The sequence below is a fragment of the Dipteris shenzhenensis genome, chromosome 2 (genome assembly GCF_047967505.1).
Source record: "Dipteris shenzhenensis isolate YYH24624 ecotype China chromosome 2, Dip_SZ_1.0, whole genome shotgun sequence".
NCBI lineage: Eukaryota > Viridiplantae > Streptophyta > Polypodiopsida > Gleicheniales > Dipteridaceae > Dipteris > Dipteris shenzhenensis.
Window position 1 is genome coordinate 22978991 of NC_141597.1, and position 22307 is coordinate 23001297.

At 45.6% G+C, this 22307-nt stretch overlaps 1 protein-coding gene across 3 annotated transcripts in view; it reads left to right on the top strand.

Moving 5' to 3' along the window:
- Nucleotides 1-22307, top strand: part of LOC147904497 (uncharacterized) — a 184686-nt gene that overhangs the window by 87562 nt on the left and 74817 nt on the right. For all 3 annotated transcript variants that reach the window (XM_087386848.1, XM_087386837.1, XM_087386843.1), the window contains exons 5-14: nt 6545-6603; nt 6756-6850; nt 6926-7028; nt 7159-7253; nt 7407-7469; nt 11236-11311; nt 11436-11544; nt 11683-11795; nt 11953-12011; nt 12120-12228. In XM_087386848.1, the coding sequence (XP_087242974.1) occupies nt 6545-6603; nt 6756-6850; nt 6926-7028; nt 7159-7253; nt 7407-7469; nt 11236-11311; nt 11436-11544; nt 11683-11795; nt 11953-12011; nt 12120-12228 (881 nt within the window). The remainder of the gene's footprint in view (nt 1-6544; nt 6604-6755; nt 6851-6925; nt 7029-7158; nt 7254-7406; nt 7470-11235; nt 11312-11435; nt 11545-11682; nt 11796-11952; nt 12012-12119; nt 12229-22307) is intronic.

A 22307-nucleotide genomic window follows, 5' to 3' on the forward strand; every position in this document is an offset into this window, starting at 1 on the left:
GTTCTCCTTGACTCCATCTCCTTGCAGTCACTCTGGTTGCTAATCCCCTTCTCAGCAGACCTCGTCATCAGCTCCCCTCCTCACTATCACCTCGCCAGCTTTCCTTTCTGGACCTCGTCATCGACTCCCCTCCTCGTTACCACCTGGCCAATTTCCTTCTTGCCTCGTCATCAGCTCGCCTTCCTTTCCTACTTCCTTTCTAGCCTCGTCATCAGTTCACCTTCTTGCCTTAGCTCCCCTTCTTGTCATCATCTCAGTTCCTACTTCGTCATCAGTTTCCCTTCCTGTCATCAGCTCACCCCCTGCTTCGACATCAGCTCCCCTTCCTTTCCTGCTTTCCTTCTTGCCTCGTCATCAGCTCCCCTTCCCTTCTTGCTTCCTTTCTTGCCTCGTCATCACTCACCTTCCTGCTTCGTCATCAGCTCCCCTTCCCTTCCTGCTTCCTTTCTTGCCTCGTCATCACTCACCTTCCTGCTTCGTCATCAGCTCCCCTTCCTGCTTCGTCATTAGCTTCTACTTCACCTCTTGTTTCTTCTTCATGCTCGAGAAGAAGTCCAAGTATAAGCCACGGTTGCCCAGAGATAAGCTCTTCATCCCTTTCTATACCGCCATGACGTCTCAGGCAGCCTCTGCAGTGCACATGACCTAACCCATGCCTACAGCCTCTACAGCAGGGCCGACTACATCAGCAAGGCCGACTTCATCAGCAGAGCTAACTTCATCAGCAAGGCCAATTTCATCGGTAGGGCCGACTTCATTAGCAGGGCCGACTTCATCAGTGATGCATCCCCATCTTGGTCCGGACATCACTATCATCTCGGATGGAGAGCCACCGCAATCAAGACAGTAGCGGGGGGTTCTTTTCCACTCTCAGAGCTCCAGTGCCTCTTCTTCCGACCATGGGGGCTGAGGTTACACCCCTTCTGCACGGAGACCACATTCAGAAGGGTCGGGTGGGCCAACAGAGAGCCCTTCGATAACCACCCCTCCTCTCTCCCACATTCGGGTTATGTTTAAACCTCTTCTTGATCCAAACCTCAAACTATCCTCGGTATTGACATCTTCCGAGATCCAGACCCTGTGTCTAACTGAGTTCGACAAGGTCATCTTCCCTCCTGTGGATGTGGAACTGTGTACAGGATTCATCAGATCTTATGACTATCACAGACACTTTTGAGTTCATGGGCTCGAGGCAGCTTCTCACACCCAATTTGGTTTCACAGTACATGGGGCTCCCTTCTCTCCCTATTCAGCCTCCTTCCGACGATTCACCACATCTCCTTTCATTCCTTTCACAGTGCAAACCCAACAGGAGGGGATATGATTGCAAAAAGGTTTTGGAAGGTGGAAGCAGAGAAGCAGTGATCACACGCTACTTCTTCACTCGCTTCTATTCAGCACCCGGGCATTACTACATCACGAAAGGTATCCGTCCTGCTCTCAATGCTCTCTTCACCACACTCAGTATGATTTTGCATCCCTCTTCTATTCAACATTCCGGGCCACTGTTTGAAATCGCACACGCAGAGGCACACACACCTGTACTTGTGGACCTCACCTCACCTACCTCTTGCACCAGTGGCGCGCTGCAACGCCTGCACTTTTTCCTCCACCTTCACATACTTCATCTTCTCCTCACCGCCCACCCTCCGCCCCTATGATCCCCCACTTGAGATCAGCTCCACTGGCTCTTAGTGCGGCCCCAGCATCCTCGGCCTCTGCTGCATCAGTCTCTGTCCTCTCTTCCTCTCCAGTCTCCATACCCACTCTTGCTCCACCCACATCTGCAGCACATGTTTCTGAGCCATCCCCTCTTGGGCCAGCCTCTGGAGCTTTGTCATTCGTTGCTCATGCAGGAGTCGCCTCCCCATCCATCCCCTTCGAGGCAGATTTTGATTTCCCTGATGATGTTCTTCCGGTCACTCCCCTGCCCTCCTCAGGTCTCACCCACCATGGCATGACATTACCACTTACCTCCCCTGCAGTCATGACCATTCCCCCTCCGATCATCTCATCAGGGTCAGTAGGGTGCAAAGATATGCACATTGGCCCCCCAACTCAGGGGGATCCATCGACAGAAGTTATGGCAGCATGCACCTCTACTTTGGGATCTCTTGATGGAGAGGCATCAGAGCGACACAGGTTATTGAACTTGAATCTTACTTTGGGAGCCAATGGTGACGCGAAGACACCACCACGGGTGTCTCGACGACTGACCCCTGAACCAAGTATGGAGGCTGCTGAACATGACTTACTGGAAACTCGACCTGGCGAGGTTATTTTTGCTGGGGGTAAGATACCTTTTCAAGCGGATTGTCCTCCACTTCCTCAACATGATATGTTGGATACCTACTTCGCATCCTCCTTGGGAGATCTATTCACCCATGAGGCCCAGATAGAGGAATAGAGCCAGGAACACAAACGGCTGCTGTATGCATTAAAGCAGAAGCGGTCTCCTGTTTGCATGGAGGAGGAGGACCTGGACCAAATTTTCACACTTCCCTTGCAAGAGATAATCGCTTCCAACAAGAAAGTATCCCAAGCTCCAACTTGTTACCTAGACATCGACACACTGGCTCCAGTGGCAGCTCTCGAGGACCCAGAGCAAGAGGGGATGAAAGCAGCCTTCGAGGAATATGGCGAACTCATTGACATGGCTGACCGAATGACCTATTGGGACAGGTATGCATGGGTTAAAAGATCCCTTCATATGGCTCAGCGCATTATAGATGACAACTTCATTCAGATGGGTGCCTCCCTCTTTAATACTACGGGTCAGGTTTGCAAGCTTCTGTCATAGAAGCAACACCTCCGCTTGGAACATGAGAAGCAGGTAGCCAGCATGCATAAAGAATGGGATACAACATTGCAGGTGAAAGAAGCGGAGTGGGGAGCAACTCTACAAGCAAGGGAGGCTGCGTGTAAAACTCAGCAGGACGAGTTTCAGCAATGTCTTGCAGCGAAGGATGCAGAGTGGACAGCCAGCAAGAAAGTTTTGGAGGACAATCATTCAGCCCAACAGGCTGAGATCCAGAGGGAGCTTGCAGCCCTACAGGACAGATACACCTCACTCGCAGAGGATAAGCATACTGTGGATCAACAGGTGGAGGTGGTGCGGAGTCAGATGAAGCAGATTCTCGAGGAGGAGGACCATCTCCAAGTTTCACATTCCAAGTTGCAGGACAACTTCCATGGGCTGCAAGCTGAAAATGCTGCTCTCAAATCTTGATGTGATCATTACAGGTCTGGCTACCACAGATATAAATCCAAATACGAGGACATCCGCAACCTCATGGACACAGTCGAGGAAGAGGCAAGGACCAGCCCCGGAACATCAGCACACCCACCACACCCACCCCCTCCCCCTCCCTGACCTTCATCCAGCAAGCAGTAGCTCCTGGATCTTTTAGTTCGGCATTTCTTTTTGCGAGCTCTGTACATTTGGATTCTCATGTAAATAAGGAATTTTGGAGTTGTATGGCCATGAGCCAGTTTTTTTTTCAGTTTTACAGTTGTAAGGCCATGAGCCCTTTCTTTTCAGTTTTGGGATGTCAACCACAAGGTCACTTTCTTATTTGTAATTTATATTTAACTTTCTCTCACACAGATCCTCAGTCATTCACCGGGATGGTGAGTGATAGTGGCGGGGGATCTGTTGTACTCAAAGTTTATGGCGACCCACCAAGAGTCACACCTGGGTCACGTCATGGTCACCTCAGCAACATGCCAAGTTGTTAGACCTTGGTCATACCTAGTCGCAGCGTGTTCACATATGTTCACATCTTGGTCACATGGAACAGACTTGGACATGACTTGACATGGACATGACATGGACATGACTTGGACATGACTTGACTTGGATATGACTTGGGTATGACGGAAGCAATACATGACCGAAGAGTGCCAAACCTCAACCTCGACTCACCATGGTCAAAGTCAATCAGAGGGAAGTACTGGCGCAATGGTACACGGGATACACCTGTTGGTGCACATGGGAAGCAGTCCAACAATTAAGAGGCATAGGTGGTGCACCAACCCTCTCAACCAACTAGTGTCAGGAGCGCATGGAATAGACAGGAGAACACATGGAGCATGGGATTCACTGACCCAGAACAGGCTGGAGTGTTGCGGAAGCCATCAAGGACAGAGCGGCCCACAAACGGTGGAATGGCTAAGGGTGCAAGAAGACATCCAATAGGAAGAAGGAGAGGAGATTGGTAGCGGGGGGTGGAGCAGAGGAGGAGGAGGTGAAGAGGGGGAAAGGGAAAGGGGAGCGGGACATTCTGGCAGGGGCTAGAGGCGGGAGTGAAGGAGTGAGAGGCTAGAGTCAAGAGCTCGCCTCGTGTGTATCTTCTAGGGGTGTATCAGTCATCTTGCTTTCTGATGAGTTATGCTACTCTCCATCTCTGCTCGCTACTCTAAAATCTCTTTCCGTTGTGATTCTCCCCCCCCCCCCCCCCCCCCTCCTCTCCCTTCACCTGGTACAACGGACCTGTGTCATGTGCTTGAAGTTCTTGCCGTTCATATCGAGGGTTGGCTTTCGTGATGTTGTTCCGCTTTGGTCTTCTTCTTGCTCACATCACTTCAGCACTTGTACCGCTTGCACATAGTTGACACCATCTACCGCTTGCACATAGTTGACACCATCGACAAGCACTCGCCTACATACCATCCGTCGCCTACATACCATCCGTGACACTTATGGCATGTCTTACTCGCTTCTCGCACTAATGGCCCTAGGCCTCCGGTAATACTTCCGGAAGTGTTAGGAACCCCCCCCCCCCTCAGACAGGTTCTTCACATCCGACGACACCTTATGGAGTCGTGCTCTCTAGAGGATGTTCCGGCCACCCTCTTCAGGGCTGCTCATTCCTCGGTTGACCCTCCATGGGAGATCTTAGCTAGCATTGCAGCATGGCACATTTGGAGAGCCAGATGCACTGAGGCTTTGGAGGGTTCTCAGGTTCACTCTTCTCAGATCTTGGCCAGTACTTGGACAGATACGGTACACACTCTGATGGCCATTTGGGCGACCATGCAGGGATCCTCTCGAGCAGCCTCCTCCAGGAGAGTTGCTTTTCTCAGAGATTGGAGAGATTCTCCCTTCTTTGCTGAGACTTCTACAGGGTTGAGTTGGCATTTTCAGCCTCAGCCTTGGTTTCTTTCTACCTCATTCTTCTGAGGTGTTTTTTATTACATGCTCAGCATGTTGTATTTCGGCACAGAGCTTGCTCTAGCGAGTTTCTTTCTTACTTAATAGAAGTCTCTTTTTTGCAAAAAAAAATAAAATCTCAATTATTAAGACGAGCCATTCGAGCTGTCATCATATAAGGAACACAATTAGACATATATTCAACTGATGCTCTAATTGCTCGAGAGGACTTAATGAAAGATTAAGGCCAATTTGTCCATGGAGTAAAATGTCCACAAATGCTGGCTTCTTGCTGACATCAACTCAAGATTGCTTGATTTTCTATAGCAAAGGATTTTGACCCATACCATAGATAGTAAACAAGGTGTCTTGTACCTTGTACCTCCAACAAGAATGGCATCGCCTTATCTAGGCGAAAGCAAAAGGATGCCCCTTGTGAGAGCTACTCACAAGGGCGGTGACACCACAATAAACCCACAACCCAGCTAATCTTAGACAGTCTTCAATATTTTGTTATCTAGGAGAGTCTAAATGCCTTACCTATGAAAGGTTTTAGGCGGACATATCTAGACCTCATTCTTTGCCCAACCTGAATTTAATCTTAGGAAATTCCGATGGTTATTAGCTTATGTGTATGTCTTCAGGGACATAACATTTAAAGGCAGTAGAAACGTTATGAGGCATGAGTTGGGGCATTTCCTGGATTTGCCTGGACATTTCAATGAGCAGCAGAGTAAGTGGCTTTGACATGGCCCAATGTTACAAAGCTGGCTTGAGGGCTGTGCGCAAGCAATATAAAGGATGGGAATTTTGATGCCATGTTTTCTCCCTTTGCATGGAGTGTGTAAACCTTCTCTCCACATCTCTGCTTGATTCTGCCCCTGGTTGTTTTTAGGTATCCTTGTTCTTCCCCTTTGCTTGGATAGCTGCCACCTTCTATATTTGCTATATTGGAGTTCTTCCACAGATTTATAGACCTCCTCCTTTTGCTTGTGCATCCTCTACACTGCTTCAATGATCAATCTGCTGGCTGGGTTGCTTCCAAACGGATATATCTCATTATATACAGAACAGGGCTTTTGAATGGGGGAAAGTGTTCCTGATTAAAACAGTGTGAATGACATTGATAAGCCACATTATGGCAAATAGTGAAGGCCCACATGCAAAATGAAGCTACCCATGGCATTAATACCTTTGCATAAACCTCCCTATCTAACTCTAGGATCCTTTGTCTTCAAATTACTGATGCTGCATAGTCCAAGATGGCTAGAGGTGTTTATTATGATAAAAAGCATTGTAGACTTATTAATCGTGTCATGTTAACAAGTGTACACTAAAGTGCTTAGATTTTAGAGCTTTTGAGTGTGTTCTTACTTGTATTGAAATTTACAGATCGCATTGTTGGCATCTGGCTAGAAGACGACTTCCCTGAAGTCTCCATTGCATCTCAGGTGATGGCTGATTCCTAAAAAGTTAGATTCTTAATTAGATCATCTTCTCAGAGTAATTGTTTCTACCAATAATGTTGTGTAAAGGTTTCTGAGTATGAGGCATCAGATGCGTAACATGCTGAAATTTAGATAAGTACATGTTTTCTTTCCAGGAAAACTTCTCTGGTCACACAAGCCCAATTAGCAAATGCCGTTTCTCGGCTGGGGGAGCCAACGTTGCCAGTGCTTCAATTGATGGGACTGTAAGGTGGAATGTTTTAATGATGTGTTTAATTATTTTCTTGTATGGTGGAACCTGTTTATGATGTGTATACTCATGCAGAATTTGGAACTGTGATTCGGCATCGTCAACTTCACGAAATGCAACTATATATTGCGGGGCTGAGGTTATGTCTCTAGAATGGGACTATAAGTCTGATCGCCTGGTACAAGCCAGATTCACAGCTCTTGTGTGTTGTACATTCGTTTTCACCTTATGATCTGGTTAGCATTAAGGCTGACCTTTTTGGGTGTCAATAAATTGGATCGAACTTTTATTGAGTCATGGTGATATAGCTGCTTATAGGCACAGCAGAGCGAGGCATAAAGGCCTGGAGTGTGGATGCAAAACGGGTTGTGTGTGACTTGACCACTGATGCAGCATATCCAAGGTCAAAATCTGTCCTACTGGATTGCCATCTTGAATGTAATGGAAAAGAGGTGTTTATATGGGAGTTTTCTTCTAATGCAATTGTTTTCATGCTTGTCAGTGATTCTTTGCACATCTAGCTTACTTGAAGACCTTTTTTTCACATGCTCTCCAGGATCTTGGACTTGAAATGTAGTCCGTGGGAACCGGTTTTTGCTTCTGCAGCTTCTTCATTGGGGTATGCTGTCTAGTATCTATCCTTTGACCTTAATGGAAGACAACAATGGATGCACATAAGTCAATCTCTTCCCTCGCAAGATGCTGCTCCAGAGCAGGCAGACTCGAGGCTAAATTGCAGGAAAGTTCCAAAAGACATAGGAAACACCATTTCCCAGCATTTCCAAAATTGGAGTGTTTCTGAAACATGGAAACGTTTTGGAAACACCTAGTCTGCAGGTGCACCAGAACAAAAGGCAATAAAGGCGGCTATTGACGGAGATGATGGTCGGGTCTTGCATCAATCGAAGATTATCACTAATCATTTTTAGATGCATATAAACCTCCGGATACAAAAGCAAGACATGAGAAAACGTAGTTGCACACCACAGCCTTTTCCATAGCAGCAAACATCTGTCGTGCTACAACTTCCTTCTTGCTAGTTCATGATGCTACAGATAATGATGTCGAAGGAAATATATGGAAAGCACAATTGAAGCTCCGTCCAAGACAAACAATATGTGACTATGTCATAATGAGAACTTGTACATCAAGAACTTTTTAGGTATCGCATGCCTCCAATTGAGAGTTTTGATTGGCAATAACTCATCATGTTGGACTGCTTGTCTTGTTTAATCTTTGCCGAGGTCTCTTGCTAATAATCGACATGCCTTGCTCTCTTCATGAGCTTACTATTAGAAAAGATATTGCAAGTTTTGCCACACAAGGAAGATCTCATTAAAAGAGGCATCTTTCGCAAAATGACTAGGATACTACTAAAACTGAGTAAGAGTTTTTTATTTACTAGGCTTAACCCTAGAAAGCCTGACCTTAAACTAAAGGAGTCTCTAACATTAAAGTTCTGAAAATCATGTATGACTACATTTACTTTTCCCAACCACTTCCAACTTATGAACTTGATAGTATGTAATGACTGACCTTGATGATATATTATATTCTAACCGACATAACTAAGATCAAAGGCCTTTTCCATTCCTTGCAAACCCCCCTTGATGAGCTGTTTCTCTGACTCAAGCTAGATTTATCTTGTTGGTTACTCAATTTGTGAAGTCATAGCAGCCTTAGAAGAGAACATCAAGATTCAATAATGATTCGGTTTTCGCGAGAAATGAGCTGCACTTTTTACTGTTTGAGGTGTTTTTCTTGCATGTGAGTACATCTACTTTCAATTCTATGCTTCAATATTCTTGAAGTCAATAGCAGCTACGCTTGTCATCATGCACAATGATTTCTCATGATAGATTGCCACCGCATCACATCCATGAGGTCTTCTTGAGCACATAGGCCCATATTTGCCCACAAAATGCTACATAGGCAGTTCTTGTTGGATTAGGGTCGGTCACCTCCCCACCTGTGAGCCCCCAAATGAGGAGTGCATCGGGGGGGTGGACCATAGGATACTAGATTGGGACATGGGGCTGCCACATGGGCAGCACATGGGCTGCCATGTGGGCAGCAGAGAAAGAGTGGAAAAACCTGGCAAAGGAGAACCACCATGGAGTGCAGATCTGGCACAGAAGTTTCCAGAGTCTGTCCATGCTTGGAAAGGACAGGACTGCACAGGGAAACGGGCAAGCAAGGGCTGCATGGCCAGGAGGATGACATCAACAGGGCACGGGATCTGTATGGAGGGTTGTGGACAGATGTACGGACTGTTTGGAGCGGTTCTGCAGGTCTGCAGGATCCCGGCAAGAGGCAGAACAGAGGTAGGAAGAGGCGCATCAATATGGTGGCTGTTTGGAAGGCATATGGGCCTGGAAAATAGGTTGGAAGAAGGGAAGGCCTGCCTGGGCCAGTGGCAGACTGCCACTGGCCAAGGCAGGTCCAGCTAAACTCTTGGAATGTGCCCCACAAGGGGGGACTTTATAGGCATTAGGAGAAGTCGGGTAGGGGGTCGGCCAATTTCCCCCCTACCAGTTGGCTATTTTGGCAGGGGTTCAGCCCTTATAAACGGGGCCATTTGGGCCCCTTCTTGGCATCACTTGGAGCAGCCCTCAGAGAGCAGGAAGGAGCAGCAGGAGGACCATCCTTGGGCCTATATTAAGGAGGTGAAGGAGACCTACAAGAAGCTGCAAACTTAGCTCAAGAGAGGCTGCCCACCTAGGCTGACTACCGGGCAGTAAGGTGGAAGGGATCACTGGACAGAAAGTCTACATAAGCCCTCAGAGGAGCATGCGGGCTCAGAGATCTAGAGGTTCCAGGCAGATGGTAGGAGGACTTTTGGTAAGATCAGAGGACCACGTTTTGGTGGGACTCTGCACCTCTTTTGTATTGTGTCTAGTTTATGGACGAACAGAAATATATTATTGTTGCTTCTATATTGGTCTTGGATGCACAGTCTATTTACTAGCTTGCACACACATCATGGGTGTGGCCTACAATTTGCAAGCAGACCGGCCAACCTGGTGCCCAATTTAAGGTACTAACATACCTCAAGATGGAAGTGATTCTGCCTCTTGCTTACCTGTGCTGCGCTAAGTCCATTTCAACTTGGAGTAGGCATCATATGGATACTTGAAATTCATAGAAGGTGTTCTAATCTTGTTTTCTTGACAGTGGAAAGACGATGATACTGTAAAGGAGCTTCGTCCATAGTTCAGTTAAGAGAGTCAGTTTTGTCTTATGTTCGGCAAGTGAAGAGGGGAGTCCCTTCACTTGTTTCATCTTCCATCTGAGATTGGAGGCTCCTTTCTTTACCTATCTATCCTATGTGCTGTGTGATTTTTTTTTTCCTCCAAAGCCTCTGTACATTTGGCTCTCCAAATATGCCATGCTGTAATACTAGCTAGAATCTCTGTGTCTATAGAAGCATGGGGAGCTTTGAATGGAGTAAACGGAACATCCCGGAGGGAGCATGACTCCACAAGGTGTCATCGAACAAAAAAAGCTGTGTCCATGTCATGTCCCTCGAAGAAAGCTTGTGGACCAGTGAGTGACAACCAAGCAACTGATCCCCAGGTCATGAAGGAGGGTGGTCTATGAATAATGCAAAGTATCCTAGCAACACCCTTCCAAATCGTCCTCGCCTGAGTGCACTCCCAAAGGTAGTGCTACACTGACTCAACTGCTGAGTGGCATCAAGGACATGTAGGGTTAGCCCCGAACCTGGATATCCACCACAGGTTCACTGCAATCCCTCCATGAATAGTAAGCCAGATGAATAACGTGATTTTCCTATTCTGAGGGATTTCCAAAGTCTCCTCTAAAAGTTTTTCTGCATCTCTGGAAAAATCTGAAAAGTATCCCAATGAGGAGCTCTAGAGGACCTCCAGCCTCTACAACTGAGCTGAAATCTCCTAGCATTTTTGACAGTGTAACGAAAGAAGGGGATGCTCTTCTCTCGGTGCCCTGCAACTATCCACTCCCATTCCCCTAGATCCCACTACAAGGATCTAATAGGGGAACCTCTATACAACCAAAGCCTCCAAGATCCAATAGTTGTGTGAATTTTGAATTTTAAAGCTTCCTATAATGTCCTGAAAGTAAGTTTTATGCGAGTTTCAGTAATTGGTTGTGTAGTGTCCAGTGCATGTGTCGAAATGCTTACAAAGAAATTGTACTTAGAATGCTGGTTGGTCTTCTATCGCTCTTTTCAAACCTTGAGTGTAGAAATGTATTGTTTGATGATTGCAACCTGGGCAATCCTTTAACAATGAAATAAAATGTTAAATTCAAGTCGATGCTTGCTTTTTCTGATCTTGTGATTGCAAGCAGTTTTATATTATAGATTATCTAATTATCATTGTCTGGAATGGTGGGCCTTTCAGGTCTGGAAGGCAAGGTATTGAATCCATGGGTTTTGCCTCATTAAGTATCTGGAATATGAAGACTTGGAAGCCTCTGGTACGATGAGGCAATATATTCTATTGTGTAATAAGTCCGTGAATGTCTTGGTACTTTTTGTAAAAGTAAGTTCCAATGGTTTTTTGTTCAATTGAAGAGCTGAGCGCTGCTGACTCTCCTGTAGACCTATCTACCTTTGGGTGAAGATCCACCTGCAGTCACCTCTGTTTGTTTCAACCACAATGGGAAAATACTGGCAGCAGCAGCAACAGATGGCATGATACATCTTTTTGGTATCCTTTTGTAAATTCACATGTTTCTGGTTTGGGATAACCTGCTGTATTTAGCCACTTAAATTTGACATCCAAGGCCATGAGATCAATTCTTGCCACTTGACAACGTCTTGTTAAAGAAATCCTTAATATGCAAAGACACAAATGCAAGCCTGCCAATTACAGGCTGGCCAGCTCATGATTCGTCTGTTAGTTGTGTGAAATTTGGCCCAGATCAAGCAAGCATCTTCAGCCTTGGGTCTGATGGGAAGGTCATTTCTCCAACTGTAAATGGGAAAAGCTCATATGCTTCAAAAAAATAAACAAAATCCATTCCTGCGTTTACATTGACTTATGATAGTCTTTGATTGCATGTATTGAAACGTAACAAGAGTTCAAGGCTGAACTTTACAGATATTGTTTCAACAGGTTTTTGAATGGAGTTTGCATAATCAAGGTCAGATTATTGAAGAGCAAGATGCAAGCAGGTTAGCAATTGGGATTGCATAGTGGTATTTCTTTCTCCTTTTAGCCGTGGAACGCTTAGAGTTTTTAGTTATAGGCTAACAAGGTCTTGTCATTTTGTCTCCTGATAGATTCTGTCAGATGAATCATTTGGAGCTACCCCGCCATGAAATGGCAATAGATGCACAAGGGAAGATGTTACTTTTAACATCCAATACTTCAATCTCTCCTTTGTATCATGTAAGATGCATTCTTGCTGAAGAAGATAGCCTTTGTAATATTTTTAATGCTGAAATCTTAGAGACAGTTTCTTGCAGGACCTGTGGGGGTGTGTGTGTGTGCATGTTGGAAAGGGATATGGGATGGGAATATGGTTGTGTGTGTCTAGGTGCATGCATGGATTTGGGTGTGGGTAGGCAAAAACATAAGACAATGTTTACAATCTCTGCAAGAGAACAAACAAGTCTCCACTAATTACCAAGGGTCATCTTGAAACAAAACAAGAACAGGAGGCCTGCTAGACTGCAGTGCCCTCAACACACGGGTAGGAATAGATGAACACATGTGAATTTCTGCAATGGAAAGGCCCACCTAGCTAGAATAAAAGCATACAACTGAATGTGCAGCAATTAACTGCAAATACACAATGAACCCCAAGTATAGCAAACCAACTGAGGAGGTGTGGAGGTGAGGACGGAAGGAGGGAGAAGCTTCACGGAGGCTTCTCACAGAAGCCAGAGCTTCAGCCCCATCCTATGTGGGCCATCAGAATGCACTTGCATTTGATTGGATCCCTAGAGTGAGTGAGATGCTGAGTGAATGTCTGTGAGACACATGGCAAGGCCATAAGAGAGAGATCAATAGAATGGTGCCATGTGGCAACTATCCTCTTCAACCATGATGGATGTATGAGGGGGGGCTTACCACATCATGTGGCCCCTTAAAAATCTCTAACCCTTGTCCATGACATAGGGTCATGGATATCTTATCCTAGAACCTAAGGTCTACCTACCACTCTTTTTCACCTTTTATAAATCTTAACCCAAAAGTAGTCCAAGAATAATTTAGTGAACTCAGTCCATAGTTCATCACCTTTTTCCAACACTCCCCCTTGATGTATAATGGATTAGGCTTCATGGCCATTAGGTTGGAAAACTTCTCTTGCTTAAATCTAACAAGGGATTTGGTTAGGATATCAGCCACCTCATCTTCTATCAGACAGTAGATTAGCTCAATCTCATCACTCAGTATCTTTTCACTTATAAAGTGATGTCGAACCTCAATGTGCTAGATCCAATGTTAAAGCAATATCCAGAAGTAAACCTTCTGTCATTTGAGCATCCTGCCCAATCACTATCAGTAAACCATGACATTGCTTCTTTTGTACTCAATCCCGTGAGTCAGGGTTCCCTTGACATACTAGAGTATTCTCTTCGCTGCCTCCCATTGGCTTTCTTTCAGATCAGTCATGTATTGGGATACTGCACTGTCTGGATTGGCTATGTGCGGTCTGGCTACCAACAAGCTGCCTATATAGGGTGCCATCTCTCTAGGGGTGTGTTGATCTTTTGACAAATTCTCACTTAGATTGATTGGTGTATTGATCAGCTTCTAATCCTCCATTCTGAAAAATTTGAGGATTTCATTGGCATAATCGGTGTGGGATATAAACGTTTTATCTTGGTCTTTCCAGACCTCAATTCCAAAGCAATAATGCATATACCCAAGGTCTTTCATATCAAAGGCTTGTTCATGTCTTGTTTGGCTTGCTTCATTAGTTCTTCGTTAGCACCAATGTGATGACAATGTCATCAATATATAAGACAATGAGAATTTGTTATCATGCTTTCCATATAGATTATAATATGATGAACTCTTATTGAAGCCCTGTTTATGAAAATATTCATCAATTTTGGGGAGGGGGGGATTGGTGTGTCTTTTCCTTGTATGTGTATGTGTATATGTTTCCGGTTTGTTATCATGTGTGTGTGTGTGTGTGTGTGTGTAGTATGTGTGTGTGTGTGTGTGTGTGTGTGTGTGAGAGAGAGAGGTCGTGAGAGAGAGAGGATCCCTGCTGCTCAGCCTTGCCAAGCTCCCGTACAGGCTCGTGCCCTGTCCGTACAACTGTACGGATGCCGTACGTCCACCGTACGGCCGTACGAGCAGCCCGTTTCCTCCCTGCGCAGCCCCGAGCATCTCTGTTCCTCTTTTAATCGTCATCCCCGTATCTAGTCTGAATTCCCTGCTGTATATCTGTACCCCCCCGTCCCTTACCGTATAGCTTAGTCCACCGTGCTCCGTCAGCATCCCCGCCCACTTTTCTTTTCCCGTACAGCTTCTGCGCGCCCTAACAGCATCCCCGTATGGTTCAGCCTCTTCCGTATAGCCGTACGGTCCGTAGCCGTACAGTCCTGTTTCTTTTCTGCAATTTCATCAATCCCGCCCTGCTTACCTCCATGGAGGACCAGCTTAAAAGTTACTCCCGCAAGGAATCGACCCGGGACTCCAAAAGACAGCAAGTTGATTTCTCTACTGCAGCTTCTGTAGATGCTCACTATGTTTTCGACATGCTCAAAGATGAATTTCATCACAGTCGGAAGGAGTGGGCCAAACCTCCCCCGGCCCTCAAATATAAGTTGAAGCTGCCCTCATTGGTCGCTCCTCTTCGAAAGTTCTCTCAGCAAGCAGTTATCATTTTCTTCCCAGGGAAGTTACCTTCAGCAAATGATGTGGCTCAGTGGGTTCAGGCTTTGTTGGGAGGTTGCTTTGTTGAAGGAGTATACTTTGCTTCTCGAGGTTTTTATGAAGTGCACTTTTTGAATGCCTCATATCGTCAGCAGATATTGGAGATGTCACCTCTATTCTATGGCAGACAAATGGTGCATGTCATGCCATGGTCGCCAAATAAGGATTATCACGGTCTCATTTGACATCACTGCCCTGTATGGGTTGAGGTAGTGGATTTTCCGGATTATATGAGGGCTGAGTTACCAAGTTTGGCAGCTACTTTGGGGCAAGTTGTATGCCCACCCCGTCCTTCGGGTAATCGCAATCGGTTTTGTGTTCTTTGGGATACAGATCACCCAACCCCTCCTTCCATTGCGGTAGAAGTGGAGGATGTTCCCCTGGGCGAAAAATATTTTGACTTGAAATGGGGAGTATTTGCAGGTGCTTGTTTCACATGTCATAAGTTTGGCCACTTAGCCTCACAGTGTCCTGCAGTCCTGCATCAGCTCCCACCTACAGCTATTGTTCCAGAAAATACTCCCCCCCCAACTTATGGCCCGGGGCCTAAGGCTATGCCTACCAAGCTGGGTGATGTGGCATCTAAATCTGTCCCAAAGAAAATGTGGTTCAGGTTTCAGCCAAGCAAAAGGATAAGGGAAAGGGCAAAATTTCAGAATCTCATGCCTCTCCCCAGGGTGCCTGGCAGCAACCCAAAAAGGTATTTGCACTCAAACCACGACCGTTACAATCTCGCCATTAGGATGCTTCAACTTCCACCCCTGGTCAGACCTCTACCCCTGCTGATAGCCTCACTTCTCAACTGTGGGTTGATGTGCTAAAGAGGGGCATCCCTGTATGTGACAATGATGAGGATTATAGAGCTAATGATCCAGGAGGCCAGGTGGATGTTGATGTCATGGCTGAGGCTTGACAGCTTATACCTTTACTATGCTGTTTGGTTTGACTGTACATATCTTCTATCTCTACTTCAATTACTTGCATTACATACAATGTTCAGGTCTTTGCAATGTCAATAAGTGGAGACTTTTCTGGCACTATATGTACATAGAATGCACCCCGATGTAATCTCTTTACAGGAACACAACCAACACTTCTTGGCTGGCCAGCAAGGCCACTATGCTGGTTATGATATGTTTTATGCTGGTACAATGCACTTTTCGGGGGTCTGCATGCTGGTAAAACATGATATGGAGCCCACGGTTGCTTACAATGACCCCCAGGTCGATGGATGATGATCAGATGCATCTGTCATGCTGATCTCTATGAAATAGCATCTGTTTATGCCTCTCAAACTTTTGCGACTAGAGCTCGAATGTGGGCCTCCCTCAAACAATATCCATGGCTGTCCAATGCCTTTTTGTGTGGAGACTTTAATAACTCGCCTGCCATTCAAGACAATACCACTCATCGTTCTCATATGATCCCCACTGAGCTTCGACATTGGGAAGATATGCTTTCATTCTTGCATGCAGAAGATTTATGGCTCTCAACAAGGGATAGAGATATGGGTTATACATACCATCACAATGCCTTTACTCATTACTGGGCTCGACTTGACAGATGGTATTTGTTGCATGCTCAGCAGTATGCTAGTTTTACATGTGCACTATGGGTTGATCATTTCCTCTTGCTATCTGATCACCTTCCAGTATCCTTGACATTATCTATAGCACGTTTGACAGATAATATGCCTTTTTTTGGTCGTCACCTACTCCATGTTAATAGTGCTTATCTGCTTCATCAACAATTTCAGAACATGGTGAGAGTGGCTGTCCGCCCCCTCCTCTTACATGCTCAGGAGGACATGGATTTTGCTTGGATCAGTCTTGCTCATCGCTTGCAGGCTGTTATTCAAGATTATGGACGGAGTTACATGGGAAACCTCAGGCTTAAGCTGAAATGGGCTCAATCTCACAAGCAACAAATGGATGTAATCAGTTCTCATAGGCAGCTTACCTCTTCTGAACAGGATTCTTGTGCTTATGCGGTTCATATCATCCATCAAAATGATTTGCGCAAATTAAAGAAGTGGCAAATCCGAGCTCGCATGAAACCCCTTTTGGATAAGGGCTGCTCCTCCAAAGCCTTTTTTAAAAGCCTGCATGCGGATAGGCGAAAGGAGGATATTTGCAGGATCTGGAAAGATGATGGCACCTGGACCACCTCCAAATCAGAATTGGAATCGCAATGTTCTAGTCATTTCCAGCATCTCTTTTCTCCTCAGTCTGATCATTCGATGCAAGTGAATGCAGCCAGGTCTCAATTTCTTACGCATGTTCAGCCTATATTGTCTCGGGAACAGGCTCATGCATTGGAGCAGCCCATTATGCTTAATGAACTGGATGATGCTTTGAGTCATTTACGTAAAGGCAGCTCTCCTGGTTGGGATGGATTGACTGTTGAATTTTTCCGTGCATTTTGGGGTGATCTCAAGAACACTCTTCTTCTAATGATCAATCATGTTGGGCAGAACAATCTCTTCCTCCTTCTTGGAAACATGGCCTCAAAAAAAGGTTGTGTGAGACGATGGCTGATTGGCGGCCCATATCTCTTATGCCATTTATTTACAAACTCATTGCCAAAATGATTGTCCTCAGGGTTCGCTTCATTTTGCAAGCAGGACTTCATCCCATGCAGTATGGGTTTGTTCCAGAAGGCAGATTACTGACAATATCTCCAATGCTTTGCTTGCAATTGAGTATGCCAAATACTGCAAGTGGACATTGCGAAAGCATTTGATACTGTCCATTGGGATTTTATCTCTCAGACTATGCATAAATTGGGATTTGGCCCTCGGCTGGTCCATATTATTTACTGGCTCTATTCTCATGCCACTGCGCAGTGTTTGCTTGGTGGTGGGTTGTCAAGAACCTGGACTATGACCCGCTCAGTGAGACAGGGTTGCCCTCTTAGTTCGTTACTGTATGCCATTGCTACCCATCTGTTACTGTTGCATATGGATCATCTTGCAGATACAGGGCAGCTTCATGGCTTGCAAATTCCAGGGGCACAGTCATTTCTTGCACAGGCATATGCTGATGATTCATATTTCATGCCCAGGAATTCTCAAAGTGACCTCTGTCATTTGATGCATACTCTGAATGATTTTGGCATAGTTGCTGGACTGCATATCAACTTTTAGAAATCAAATCTTCTAGCATTGAAAGAAGCTGATTGGCATGCACTTCTCTGGCCAGGCCACATTATCTCTTCCCATACTATTGTGAGGCATCTAGGGTATCCCATTGGCTGGAATATTACCCTGCAACAACAGCTCAAATGGGTGCTTCAAAAGATCAACAACAAGCTGGAATACTGGCATTTGTCCACTTGGCCTCTACAAGTTTGACTTCGGATAGTACAGTCCATCATTATGGCATATGTGCAATTTTATTTGCCTCTTCTTCCCTGGTCTTTTAAGCATTTGGCTTCCTATATGTCCCAGGCTATGGAGACATTTTGGAAAAGCAAATCTCATAAAAAGGCTTTGCGACTACTTCCCATGCAGTCTATTTGTTCACCTAAGACTCATGGGGGGCTGAATATTCTCAATCTTCAGTTTCATATGTTGGCAAGAAAGAGCACTATGATTGCTGATTTTTTTCAGCAAAAACAGCCATGGCCTATTATGTTAGCAGCTATGTGTGGAAACATGACGTCCCATGCATATGGGCATTGGATTACAGATCACTGGGAAGCAGTCATGATCACATTTCAGGGGAAAATTCCTGGTTGTCCTGTTTCTACTGCTTTTATTCATGATTGGAAGAGAATTCTCTCTTATGCTAAATGGACAGGTGCTTCTTCTCATCATGGTAATTCTTTTCGCTTGGAAAGCATCCATTGGAGTAAGGTGTTTGAATCGCCTCTCGCTTTACAGGCACCTATTAAAGCATATAATCTTATGAAATTGGGCATAAGATTTGTTGGAGATGTTGTGGATCAACAAGGTTATATGCTTTCATTTCCACAAGCTTGCAGGACATTCCCCTTGGGTCTGCATCATAGGTCCATTTGGAGAATACTTTCAACTATGTTGCAGCCATTTGTTCCTGTTCCTCCACTGTTTGTACAGGACATATTACTGGACTGGAATTTGACTTCCTTATCTCCTGCTACCTATTCGCTTTCAATGCATAATCTGGCCTCCTCGATGGTCTACAGATTTCTTCTTCCACCGCCATGGATTGATAAGCATGCCAACACTCTTTGGAATTTGGATAGGCCTTTATCTTGGTGGCAATCACGACTCATGAAAATTTGGAAAGCCAAATTGCCATTGAAACAAAGGCTTTTCTTTTGGAGATGTATAGTGGGAGCTTTTTCCATTGGGGTGAAATTGGCAGCACGTCGCATTGCTTCCCCTTCCTGCCCCCGTTGCTCTCATCACCGCGAGACAGTTCCCCATCTATTATGGTCTTGCCCGCACTCTCGGATATTGATCACTCATGTCTCTCATTTGCTGCGGCTTCGGTTTCCCTCTATCAGACTCGGGAAACTCTTCTGGATGTTTGGATGCTTCTCATCTCAGATGTCTCCATTCCTCCTTTTCTTTCACTGGACTCGTTTTTGGGTACTATGGACCATTTGGACACAGAGATTGCATTCTAGGATGGGCCAACAGTTTCCTCAGGCATATGTTTTCTTCAGAATGTCCCTCAAGCAATCTTTATATGATAGTTATGTTGCGAGGGACTTGGATGCTACTAGCCTTGAAGTGTTTTCTGACTGTTTTTGAGTTCTTCCATTAGGCTCTCTTTTGGAGTCTAATGTCATGTACATTGATTTCATGTTAATAATATAGTTACTGGCTTCACAAAGAAAGTGTGTGTGTGTGTGTGTGTGTGTGTGTGTGTGTCGGTGAGCGTGTGTGCAATAGTCTGTGTATATGTGCAAATATGTGCGTTGTGTATGTAGTCTATGTATGTGCAGTAGTGTGTGTGTGTGTGAGAGAGAGAGAGAGAGACAGATCCCGTGCTAGCCCTCGTGCTCCCACGCTGCAGTTGCTTGTTTCTCCCTCAGTTTGACATCCTCGAGGTTCCGTTTGACGCCCGTTTTGTGTCCGTATGCTCTGTCAGAAAATCCGAAAAAAATAAATAAAAAAATTCGTACTGTCAAAAATCTGTACGATTTTGTTCGTATAGCCATGGAAAATCCGTACAGTTTTGTCCGTACAGTCTGTACACTTGGGGAAGTTCGTACAGTTTTACTGCGAGATTTTTTTTTCTCGTACTGTCAAAAATCAGTGCGATTTTGTCCGTATAGCCAGGAGAAATCCGTACAGTTTTGTACCTGCTGTGCTTTCCTCCTTGTAAAGCGTTGCTACTTCCAAACCTTTTTCTTAACTCGAATGGCGGATTATTCCTATGAGAAAACCTTTCACAAAGGCAAGTCGGTTTCCAACAAGAAACAAAAACAGGTGATGGATTCAGATGATTCCCTTCATGACTCTGTTGAGGCTCAGCTTGTTTATGAGGTTATGCATGAATGGGTTTGAAGACACCCGTAAAGGTTGGAAAGATCCACTTCCCACCACTGGCATTATGGTGGAAGTGGATGATATATTTGATCCAGTTAAGGAGTATGCAAAGCATGCCATTATAATTTTCTTCCCAGGATGGATGCCTGCTGCAGCAGATGTTGGGAATTGATTGACTCGAACCCTGGGTCGTTCTTATGTCAAAAAAGTTCATTATGTAGCGAGGGGCTTTTTTGAGATCATCATGGTTGATGAGGAGCACTGTTAGGTTTTGCTGGAGCACTCTCCTCTCTTCTATGGCGAGCAGATGGTCCATGTTCTGCCCTGGTCTCCCACCCGGGATTATCAGGCATTGATTCGGCATTGTTACCCTGTTTGGGTAGAAGTTGTGGATTTTCCTCAATGCTTGTCTTCTCTTTTACCTAAAATTGCAGCTTCCCTCGGTAAGGTGGTATGTCCATCGCGACCCAATCTGCATTTCGTGGGATACAGATCATCCCACTCCAGCTTCATATTCGGTTACTGTGAATAATGTTTCCATGGGGAGTGCCTTTTACAAGCTCAAGTGGGGGCTGTTTGCAGGTGCTTGCTTTGAATGCAAGCAATTTGGGCACATGGCTTCACAATGCCCTTCCTGAGCTCCACGGATGCCAGTGCAAGTTGAAATGGTTCAGCCTTTAAATAAGAATGCAAATGCCTCTTTTGTGGTAAAAAACAAAGGGGTCAAACAGTTTTTCTCTGTTCAAGACAAAGGCAAAGCCCCGGCTGTCTCAAATGGTAATGCTTCTTTTTCTGTGCCTTTGTCCTCTCCACCTCAGGGGAAGGGGGAAAAATTTATGACTTATGGATGGCAAACTCCTCGCAAAGTGATCTCCCCCAGGCGACCTTTGCCTTCTCGGACTTGGAGTGGTGCATCCTCTCATGGGAAAACACCTGCTGAAAACTCTAGTGTTGGCTTGACCTAGGCTACTGTGAGTGCAAATCAGACGTTGTTTCTTGAAGAAGAAGTTGCTGCACTTTTGTCCTCTCCTCAGGCTGATGCTTCATCCCAGGGCAGAGGCTCGGACATTGAGGTGGAAATGCAGACGTAGACAGCCTGTTGGTTGCTGTACATACCTGTCCCATAACTATAAATATGCTTGATCATCTGAAGTGTGTTACTCTCAACGTACAGGGAATGTGTGATGGTCGCAAATGGAAACTGGTCTGGATGTATATCAGGCAATTGCAGCCTGATATAGTTTCTTTGGAAGAGCATAATCAGCATATGTATATTGGTGTACCTTCCACTTTCGGAGAGCCAGTTATCGGCATCCCTCTTGAGAGATCTTTCTCTCTCTCACCTGTGGACTTTCCTCCCCTTGGACCTCATGTGTATGATAGGAGGTCAGCTCCGGTGGAGGGTTCTTTTTCTGCCACCAGGTCGGGTAAGGTATTTCAACCCGCTTCCTCGCCCTCTACCCTTGAAGAGATTAATAGGCAGTCGATCATTTGGAACGATAGTATACTTGATGAGCATGGCAGACCTCTGGGCACTTCCCATTATATGCAGTGGTTTGGATGAGAGAGAGGCCCCACCTACACAGTAGGCACTTGGAAGGCTTTTATCAAGCTACCTAAGGATCAGAGACTACAGTCCGTGAGTCACCTTAGAGGGGTAGCACGCAGGATTCAGCAGATAGATGCAACCATCCCGGTGGAATGGACAGTTGAGGTGCCTATTACTTCCACCACTTGGATGGGAGCTTTTTCGAGGACAGCAGTTCCTCTACAGGTGATCGCTCTTTGAGGTTTCGAGGAAGATGCTTTGGTCTTTGACGTTGGGTATGGAGGTATACTCTTTATATCCATGGATGATATTCTTCTAGAGGTTGCCTTTCAGCCTGTCAAGATTGCTGGTTTTGTGGACCACGGAGCGGGCTTGCAGTGGTACTTAGACCCCGACCCTCTGCTCTTGGCCCTGGGATCCTGGAGGTTGTGGTTATATGGAGGTGCACCTATCAGGTGCTTGCAGTGGGACCCAGGAGAGTGGGAGTGGATAGATCATGGGCACTGAGAGAGAGGGATTCCCTTCTTTCGTTTCACGGTTGGT